Raw genomic sequence first — 10,776 nt, forward strand, 5'->3', positions numbered from 1 at the left:
AGGAGAGGGAGGTGACATGCCCCCAGGGAGCTATGCCCATGGCCCCTTCCTGTGACAGGAAGGGGAGGGGCGGCCAGCCCCGCACCTCAGCTGCTTCCACCTGACCGTGGGAATCAGAGCTAGGTCAGGCCTGGGCTTTTTTTAAGGCACCAAACCCCTCGCCTGAGTCCTGCGCTGCATTGTTTTATGGCGTGAATGCACTCCTTGGAGCTGGCTGGACCCACATGCGGCATTTTCCAAAGCCAGGGGACCATGGCGGGCGGGGTGCTGCCAGGCCGCAGGCCCTGGGGAGCGCCTGGCCTGAGGTCAGCAGCACTGACTGCCAGCCGGAGCTCAGCTCGGTGAGCTAATTAACTAAGGTGGTTCTTGCCATGATCCCCTGAAAGTTGTTGTTTTCTTGCTGGGAGAGAGACCCAGGGCTTGGTGAGAGAGCTGGCTCCCCCGAGCAGGCCCCATGGCAAATTCTCCCCTGGGTCCTCCCTCTGAAGTTCCAGAGACTTCTCAGAGTGTGGTTTAAAAACAACTAACCGTCTGGATCCTGGCTTCATGGTGTGGCCTTTGTCCTCATGAAGAGACTTCTGGGCCCTTAGAGACCACAGTACACAGCTGGGGTGCCCCTCACAGAGTTTCCCTTGCTGCTCTGGAACCCCAAAGCCCGTCCTGGGGGGAAAAAGTGGCAGTGAAGCCAGTCCCCCTATACATTAATTTTTTATTTTCACTGACTGTGTATCTGGAAGTAATACACAATATTTAAAAAGAAGAGGGGGTGTTATCATTCTAATCCTAAATAACAGTGTCCTCACCTGCAATTAGCGAGCTACAGCTCTGTTAGTGCAGGTAGAAAAACCCACCTTTGTTTCAGGGTCCAAGTTTGTTTCTGTGAGTTAGACCTTGTTCACAAATGCCTGCCTGCAGAGCCCGCCACCCAGGAGGGGAGAGGGCGGCTGGCATCCTGTCACAGAGCACACAGGAGCACAGTCTTGCAAAGCTGGCCCTTTTTGATGGCCTCTTTGCACCCCAAGCAACAGGGATGTTTCATAACCTTTATTACTTGTTTCAGTTACTTAAATGATGTGTGCTCACTGCAGGCAATGCCAAAGTATAAAAAAGAAAATTTTTAAATCACCTATTTGGGCATATGAGTGTTCACTTTTCTTTAAGTTTGCAGTTTTTCATTATAAAATGTTAGAAAAGATCCATAGTCTCACCATCCTGAGAGCCTCTTTGTAGTGCCTTCCCATCCTGCCTTCCCATCCTGGGTGGGGATCACGAGTCGTCACCACACAGGTGGGCACAGGCCCTGCTCCATGCCAGCAGCCTTGTGCCCTTGGCTGCGGGACTGTCTGCCATGTGGGTCTGCCCTCAACTTATGCATCCATATCTCCCATGATGCCAACATGACACCAACAGGCAACAACCTCACCATTACTCAACCTTTCTCTTTAGGGCAGATTACCTTCTCGAAGTGTAATTACTCATCCAGCCACAGAATTCTATACCCACCTTGGCTCTGGGCTCCCAGAAGGAGGGTCAGGAGTGGGGTTTGGGTCAAACCCACACTTGGGCAGAAGAGAGAAAATAAAGCCCCTTTGCTGTAGGTATGACCCGTGGAAGGGGAGAGGCCATTTCTGCTTCAGAGCACAGGTGCTGGCCCTGGCTTCCTCATCATTGATAAAGTGGGAGGGATACAAAGCCGACCTCCCAACTGGGACGTGGGCTCCAGCTTGACTGATGCCCACTGCAGGTGCGGGAGGGAGCAGGCTTATGAGGACAGAGTGAGAAGGGTCCTCTCCATGATCCCAGCCCTACAGCAGGGTCGGCTCCCCAGCCCCTGCCATTCAGCCACTTCGAAGCTGTTACCTTCCAAGGAAGGATCACAAAGCTGCATCTTGCAGAATTTTCCCAGAGGCCATCACTCAGTCTTTGTTGTTGTTGAACCAAGCAGCAAGAGCTGTCTTAGTCCCCCCACCAGGAATTGAACCCATGCCCTCTGCAGTGGAAGCACAGAGTCTTAACCAGCAGACCGCCAGGGCAGTCCCAGAACTCAGACTCTTAAAACTGTAGAGCTGGCCCATCCTTGTTAGCGGTGTTTGCACCCAAGAACAAAACACACTGCTTGTCCGCTAGGATGTCTGTGACTGTGGGATACACTGAACCAGGGCACAAAAAAATGTCCGAACAGCCAAGGTTGCAGAAAGCATTAAACGAAGCGTAATTAAACGCAAGGAAGCATGACACGGGAGGTTTGTGTTTGGGCTGTCGGCTGCTTGCAGCCCATGCAGGCTAGAATTATTTCACAGCCTGAAGTTTCTCTGAAGTCCCATGTTCTGTCTTTGAAATCCATGTGAATTTTGCACGCTGTGCCATTTCCCATCTGAGCTTGTTTTCCTGTAAATGAACAAGACCCTTCTCTGTCTGGCCCTGCCTGCGCCTCAAGCCTATACTGCCCCCTTCTCAAGTCACGAAAGGCTGTGTCCCCACCGTCTCTGAGAAGCCCTCCTGACCTCCCCCTTGGTGAGCCATGCCATTCATTACCTCCTCGCATGCTTGTTGGTTCTGCCCCTCCCAGCCCAGCGCACTCTGAGAGCCCTGCCCACTCTGAGCCTGAAGGGGGAAAGTGTCTGGGTTTGGGCTGTGCCTGGCTTGTGGTGGGCATGGTGGCCGTGGCCGTTGGGGCCCTGGGGATGCTGCTGGTTCATGTCCTTTGCCGTGCATTCATGGAGTGCCTTGGGGCCTGAGTGCCAGGGCAGGGCCATGGGCTTCCACCGCCTCCTCTTCTTCACTTCCCCACCCAGCTGCAGTCATGCCCACTGTGGATCCTCCCAGCTCCCAGGAGACCAACCCCGGCCCACTGAGTTCCATGGGCAGCTTCAGTGTTGGAGGCAGACAGGCTGAGCGTGCAGCCCCCTCCCTTTGCTCCAGGGAGTGGAGTGCACTGTTTGCTGGCCCTGTTTGCACCCCAAAGCCCTCTTCGACGGGAAGCTGGCCAGCAGCCCAGACCTGCAGCTCCAGAGGAGCTGTGGTTCCTCCCCGAGTCAGGAGCAGCTGGCTGCTGATCGTGTGGTTAGTTCACAAGCCTCAGGGCAGCCCCGACTGACCCAGAATGCTGGCCACCCTCACGGTCCCCAGAGGTGGTGCCCGCAGGGGTCCTCCCCTCCCCATGGAGCTTCTGCCTAGTCCCGTTAGCAGGTGTAACAGAGTGGGTGAGGGAGGAGCCGCAGACACCTGGAGCTGGCTGGCACGGAAGTGGAGGGGAACCAGCACACTCTGACAAAGCCCTCTAGGGCCTTCGCAGGCTGCCCTGGAGAACTTTGGTTTTAAAACCGCTTTCCTTATCATAAAGTGTTTGGGACACACAAAAGAAATATGTCCCAAATACGTCCCAAACATAAATTGCCTGAATGTACGTAAGGAATAAAGTATAAAGACAAACCCCTCGCTGCCTGTCTTAAGCACAAGGACATGAACAATGCCATGGGAGCCGCTGTGCCCACCTCCCCCCAACAGACCAAAGCTAACCTCTGGCTTGAACTTTCCTGTGTATCACATCATCTCATCTTGTTAACATTTTAACAATCTTTTAACATCACCTTGTCTTGTGCCACTAAAGAGTATTTTCTTTGGTTTTATTTTTAGAAGCTTGATAAACCATAGGGCTTCTCTGGTGGCTCAGATGGTAGTACTCTTCTATGTTTTCTTAATTTGCTTTTTTCCTGCGACACCTTCTTCATCACATTGACCCGCGCTGCTGGGAGTAGCTGTGGTTTGTTCCTTCTGTCACTGAGCCGTGCTCTGTTGGAAGAATGCACCCCGTTTGTGAATGCATGCCTCTGCGGGGGATGTTCGGGGCTCTCACCAGCAGTGTGCTGCGATGGTCTCGTCCACGTCTCCCAGAGCTCATGGACAAGGCTTCCCCAGGATGTGCGCCTAGGAGAGGACTCGAGGGTCATGGGGGGGGGGGGGTTGTGTGTGCCGTCAGCCTTCCTGTGAAGCCACTCCATGGCAGCTGTCCCCGATAAACATCCCAGAAGCAGTTGTTGAAAGTTGTCACTGCCCCACTTCTGATTTGCCATTCCAGCAGGTATCCCATTGTGGCTGAGGGTGCTATTTCCTCAATGCCTAAAAAAGGGGAGCATCTCTCCACATGTCTTTTTGGCCAGTTTCCTCACTGTTTTACTTTTAATGGTTTTAGTTATAAGAATTCACACACATGCTTAAAGACAAATAGCTCCAAGAGGTTTGTGATAAAAACCAGCAGATCTGCTTTTCCTTTCCAGCTTCCCCAAAGAACCTCTTGCAGCTCTCTTCACTAGTCTCATGTCAGACTTCCCTGGTGGTAGAGAGGTTAAAAATCCACCTGCCAATGCAGGGGACACGGGTTTGATTCCCCGTCTGGGAAGATTCCACGTGCCGCAGGGTAGCGGAGCCCATTCGCCACAACTGCTAGCCCGTGTACCGAGAGCCTGTGCTCCACAAGAGAGGCCAGTGCAGCGAGAAGCTTGTGCACTGCTGTGCAAGAGGAGCCCCTACTCGCTGCAACTACACAAGACTTGAGCACGGCAACGAAGACCAAGCGCAACCAAAAATAACAGATGGAGAACGGCCTTCATGTTTTCACTGTCATGTTTCTAAATAATGTTTATTGCTATTTCTTTTTTTTAATATTTATTTGTTTAGCTGCTCTTGGTTGCAGGATCTTCCATCTTCATTGCAGCTCACAGGATATTTAGTTGCAGCATGCAGGATCTTTGTCGCAGCATATAAAATCTTTAGTTGTGGCACGTGGGATCTAGTTCCCTGACCAGAGATCAAACCTAGGCCTCCTGCATTGGGAGCACGGCATCTTCGCCACTGGACCACCCAGGAAGTCCTATACTGCTGTTTCTTGATTGATTACTTTAGATATTATCAGTGCGCTTTCTGTTCTGGTGGATGAGATAGGTTCTTACCATCCTTATCCTTCTTCACACCCCCACCCATCCTCCAAGGAGGGTTAAAGCTCAAGTTTTTATTAAATTAGTAACCACCGTTTACATCCTGATGTCTCAAAAACCAGTGTTTTTCTTCTGAGTCTAGTAGGACACTTAGTTTTCTTTTTTATGTAACTTTTCATTTTTCCTGGATATAATGATTGCCCTACTTTTTACTTGGTTTGTCTTCCATCTTCATAGTCTTGCTTTTTTCCAAATGATTTCAAAGACCTGCCGTGTATCTGCCATACCATGTGATTGTTTTCCACAAATGCTCTGTGGTGTGAGGTGATCTGTCCGTGCCCCTTTTTCTAGAACCCTGTCCCTCTACTCCTGACAGGCCGAGTGGGATGCCCAGGGGATATCTAGGATCTCCCTGGGTTCCAACTCCTGTCTGCTACACTTTTTTTTTTAATGTACTAAATGAGGTACACATTCCAGTATCTTCCTAGAGCAGGATTCACAGAAAAGACATTTCCCAAGCCTTCATTGGTGTGAAAATGTCTCTCCTCTCCCCTTACACTTGGTTGATAGCTTGGCTAGACCTGCGGTCCATTTGGTCATTTCCTGCCAGCATTTTGAAGCCGTTGTTCCATTGACTCTTAGCATCTGGTGGTCCACAGAGAAGCTGAGTGCCATTCTGACAGCCAGCCCTCTCTACATATTCTGGTTTTCTGTCCACATGCTTCATGGGTCGTCTCTGTGGTCCTGGGTCTGGTCTCCACATTCATTCGCGAGGCGGTGGGTGAGCCATTTCACTATAGATGAATTGAGTGCCCTACTTTTCGCTGTTTCTCTCGTCACCTCCTCCCTGTATCCTTTCTCCCCTCCTCTGGACTCTTACAGGCTGGCACTTGGACGGCCAGGATGGGCAGATCCTGCTGGCGGGTGAGAGGCAGGGTGCCCCTTGTTTGTGAGGGACCCCAGATGTGAGTGCAGGAGGAGCTTCGCTCTGGGCAGAGACTTCGCACTTTGCTCCGGTGTGGGGCTGGGGCAGGGCCAGCTTAGCCTGGGCACTCGGCGGCAGGGGCTGGTCTCCCATGAACATGCGGCCTGCCCAGTTCCTCATGTCTCTGATTCATGAGCACCTCCAGAAAACACATATCCAGTCTCATCCTGGGCAGGGAGCTGCCTGGATGTGGGGGCAGCAGGGGTGGGTCATCTGGGGGTCTTATGCCCTCCCCACCCCACGCTGCACCTGCCCTCTGCTCACTTTGATCAGTGCCCTCGCTCCCCTTTCCGAAGATGGTAAGCCAGCACATAAACAGCTGACGTGTCTGCTGATACATATAATGGGCAAAGGAGGGCAGAGATGGGAGCAGGGGCTCAGGACAGCAGCTGGCCAGGCACAAACCTGGGGCACAGATGCCCCTTCCTTACAGTTTGGGCAGATGGCATCTTGAGGGATGTGGGGGTTGGAACAGTTGCTGGGAGATGATACAAATGATAAGTTATGGCTCACCCAGTGGGTCCTGAGCTGGGTGATCTCCTGGTGCCCCTCCCCCACTGGACCGCTGCAGGAGCCGAATGGAGTGGGCCCAATGGGAGGCCCTGACCTAGGGGGTCTGTGACTGACTATTGAGTGGCCTCCCGGGTGGCACCAAGCCTGCCCCCATGAACAGCTCCTTTAAACTGCTGGATCCACATGGCTTTGGGACCACCCTCCACCCGCTGGGGGGCAGAGTCAGGTTGTCCCTAGCAAGGCATGACACCTGGGGCTCAGGAGAAGGTCCTAGAGAGGACCCTGGACCAGAGTTCAAGAGGGTGCCAGGGCTGGGCTCTGCAAGACGCTGCAGTGGTCACACTCTGCATTAGAGGGGTGGTCCATGATCGTTGCAGGTCATGCCACATTTCACACCTGGGTTTCTCATCTGGCCGTGGCCGTTGGAGAACTGAGATGTGGGGGCCAGCACTCCCCAGAGGTCCTATAGAGTAGACGCTGTGCAGTCAGACTTAGGACTGCAGCCTGCCCCCTCTTTCACCCCCAGACGGTCCCTGCCTGGCAACCCAGCCTCACCTCCCCCTCCGCGTCTCGTTGCAGGAAGTTCTACTATATCACCTTGCTGCGCGACCCCGTGTCGCGGTACCTGAGCGAGTGGCGGCACGTGCAGCGGGGGGCCACGTGGAAGACGTCGCTGCACATGTGCGACGGGCGCACGCCCACGCCCGAGGAGCTGCCGCCCTGCTACGAGGGCACGGATTGGTCGGGCTGCACGCTGCAGGAGTTCATGGACTGCCCCTACAACCTGGCCAACAACCGCCAAGTGCGCATGCTGGCCGACCTGAGCCTGGTGGGCTGCTACAACCTGTCCTTCATCCCCGAGGGCAAGCGGGCCCAGCTGCTGCTGGACAGCGCCAAGAAGAACCTGCGGGGCATGGCCTTCTTCGGCCTGACCGAGTTCCAGCGCAAGACGCAGTACCTGTTCGAGCGGACGTTCAACCTCAAGTTCATCCGGCCCTTCATGCAGTACAACAGCACGCGGGCGGGCGGCGTGGAGGTGGGCGAGGACACGATCCGGCGCATCGAGGAGCTCAACGACCTGGACATGCAGCTGTACGACTATGCCCGGGACCTCTTCCAGCAGCGTTACCAGTACAAGCGGCAGCTGGAGCGCCGGCAGCAGCGCCTCCGGAGCCGTGAGGAGCGCCTGCTGCACCGGGCCAAGGAGGCGCCGCCGCGGGGGGACGCCGAGGAACCCGGCCGCGTGCCCACGGAGGACTACATGAGCCACATCATCGAGAAGTGGTAGTGGCGGCTGGCGGGGGGGAGCGGGGCTGGACAGACTGACCAGCACACACGGCCCCCAGAACTCGGGGAAGAGGACCCCCATCCTCTAGCCAGAAGGCACAGGCGCCTTGAGCGGTGGAGGAGTAAGCCAGGCGGGTGGGTTCTTCTCGCCCTGCCAGGCTGGGGTCTGTGAAATCAGCATGGGAAGTGTGTGGGAGGACACCCCACCTGGTCTGCAGGGCTGGGAGCAAGCGGGGACCCACTGTCCTGGCCCCCACCTTATGGTGACAAAAGCCACAGGTTTGAAGACTAGAAAAGGCCTGTGTGGTGGAGAGCGGCTCTGCCAGGTCAGGTGTGTGGCATGCCCACCAGGCTACACAGCCACCTCCCGCAGCCTCAGGCCACCCAGCAGCCCCTCAGCCTCCAGGGAAACCCTTGCCCTAGGGCCTTCGGGGAACACAGGCAGCCCTCTGAGGTGGCCTCAGGAATGGAGCTCTCAGCTCACCCATCTTCAAGGTCAGGGCCCACCTCATGTAAAGCCAAGATGTTTCTAGTCTAGCCCCTGGGCAGCCCACTTCCCTCTCTAGCCCAAGGTCAAAACCCACAGTGTGGCTTCATGCTTTGGGTGAGGAGATCAAAGCACATCACCTGGGGTCCCCCACCCCACTGTCCGCAGTCCCTAGACTGAGGGGAGCTGCGGGGGGATAGCCCCACACTGCAGTGCCCCCTCCCACGGGCAGAGGGCGTCCCAGGAGTAGGAAGGCCGCAGCTGAGGACGGTGCTGCCTGTGACCGAGCAGACCTCCCAGCCTGCAGCTCAGACAGGAAGGGGGTGGAAATCCAGAGATCCGCCTGACCCCAGTCTCCCTCCCGACCCTCTGGGCTTTGTTAGTGGACTGCCCCTGGCTCCAAACCCCCCACTTGGACATTTATTTGAGGTTACACCCCATTGCCCCCACAACCCTGTGTATAAAGTTCAGTCAGGCCTCCGTTGGCTAGAACACTACAGACTATGGCCGTGCCCACGAGCCATAGTTTGGGGCCATGGTGTCTCAGCACAGCCAGGATAGGGTACACAGTTCTTTCAGATTCTCAGCTAGAGTTGGAAGAAACTCTGGGTGGCTTCCTTGTGCCCAGATACACAACCCCCCATCCCAGCCTCTCCCCGCATTTTCCTGCGCCCTTGCCCACAGCAGCTGGTCAGGCCTGTCCCCACAGCCCTGCCGATTGGAGAAGCCATGTTCAGTCCATTGCAAACGCTTGCCCCATTCCCATCCCTCCGATATTCAAGGGGGCCAGGCCAGTGTCACCTCTGGAAGTACCCCCATCCATGTGAGACCTGAGATCTGGGGAGCTGAGTGTGAGCCCCACACCTGAGGTGGACAGGCTCCTCTTCTGTCCAACAGAGGACTCATACGTGACTCGAGGAGGTGAGGGCCACGGGCCACAGCAGCCTCCTGGGCAGATCCCCCTGAGGTTCTCTGCCCCAGGCTCCCCCAGCCACCCCAGCTGCCCTACTGTGGAGTGAGAGAGTGGGAGCGGGGACCCTTCCACAGCACCAGGAAAGTTAGGGTGTTGTCAAATGAGGTGGCTACCTAGGAGGAAGAATCGTTATCGCTTGTCTGGCACAGGGGCTTCCTATGCCACTGGCCACTTCATCCTGCAGTTCAAGGGCAGAGCAGTCAGCAGACCCCCAGAGTGGACGCATCATGCTGAGGAGTGAGCGCCAGGTGACTGAGTGGCTCTTTTGAAGGGATGTGAGAGTCAGCGTGGGGATCTGCTGATACTTACGTGAGGTGGGCGTGCTCCAGGTTCACAAGCGCCCTGAGGGCTCACACAAGCACGTGCGTGGCCTCCCACTAGGAGGAGAGCTCAGCCCTGTTCTGCCTGAGCCCCTGGCACCCAGCCAGTAACCTGGCTGCATCAACCCTCCTCAAGGCGAGCTCCTGAGTGTGAGGGCCTGAGTGCAGGATCTGTTTGTACATAATGGAACGTTGCAGCTTATGGCCTGTTGTCCCAAGTCACACGGTCTCCTCGGCTTCCCCGCTGCATCCAGGAGGTGGTCCCAGCTCCAGCCAACACCCTGATGGGTGCCAGTGAGGGTCCTAGCTGGCGTCACCCTGAGCTGCTGGGGTCTCCCATCCAGCACTGCCTGCTCAGGACACCCGCTCTGAGGCGAAAGCTTCTCATACCTGCAGCATCTCCTCCGACGCCGCGGGCTGGGGCTTCAGGAAAGGTGGCCTGCCGGCCTCTTCCCAGGGCTGAGGGACAGAAGCAAACGTGCGGAGAGTGGACAGCTCCCTCCCCATGCCGGCCTGCAGCGCCCTCTCTCGGAGGAGGAGTCAGGGACAGCAGTACTGTCCGAGCAATGAGTCTGTGAACTTTTTTGGGAACTGGAAGTCTTTAACTTGAACCCAGGAGCGTTTAAAGCTTTATTTATTTATAGCTTCTTATTAAAAAAAAAAAAAAAAGTGTTGAGAAGAAACCTTTTGGTGACTCATACAAAAAAATGAGTTGATGGAAACGCAAGTCATAATCATCTAATTGTTTTTGTCTAGGTCAAGATGAATGTTAGCAGATGAAATAAACCCTGAAAAGGAGCACGGGTATGTGTGGTCTGTGGTCACATAGCTGCCCACGTGGCGTGGTGCCCGTCCCAGTTTGATTTTTGAAATGTGTCTGTGAGCCAGGAATCACAGGAGCAGATGGGCTTCCCTCAGGGCCAAAGAGGCCCAGTAAGAGGAGTTAACACACTGCCACTACGCCTGCCTTTGTGAACGTGAGAGATGTGACTGCCATCACCGCAAAGAGTAACTTCGGGAATTCCCTGGCGGTCCAGTGGTTAGGACTCAACACTCACTGCCAAGGGCTCAGAATTGTTCTGTGGTTGGGGAACTAAGATTCCACAAGCCTCGCAGCATGGCCAAAAAAAGCTCATTAATTATAGGACTTGAAAAGATGCTGCTGCTGCTAAGTCTCTTCACTCGTGTCCAGTTCTGCTACGGCAGCCCACCAGGCTCCTCTGCCCCTGGGATTCTCCAGGCAAGAAAACTGGGATGGGTTGCCATTTCCTTCTCCA

At 55.2% G+C, this 10,776-nt stretch overlaps 1 protein-coding gene across 1 annotated transcript in view; it reads left to right on the forward strand.

Annotated features, from left to right (window-relative positions):
• HS6ST1 (heparan sulfate 6-O-sulfotransferase 1) overlaps window positions 1–10,297 on the forward strand; it is a 40,352-nt gene extending 30,055 nt beyond the window's left edge. Inside the window, exon 2 of the mRNA XM_006048419.3 lies at window positions 7,012–10,297. Coding sequence (XP_006048481.1) covers window positions 7,012–7,720 — 709 coding nt within the window. The 3' untranslated portion in view covers window positions 7,721–10,297. The remainder of the gene's footprint in view (window positions 1–7,011) is intronic.
• The last annotated feature ends 479 nt before the right edge of the window (window positions 10,298–10,776 follow it).

Source organism: Bubalus bubalis, chromosome 2, assembly GCF_019923935.1.
Source record: "Bubalus bubalis isolate 160015118507 breed Murrah chromosome 2, NDDB_SH_1, whole genome shotgun sequence".
Lineage (NCBI taxonomy): Eukaryota > Metazoa > Chordata > Mammalia > Artiodactyla > Bovidae > Bubalus > Bubalus bubalis.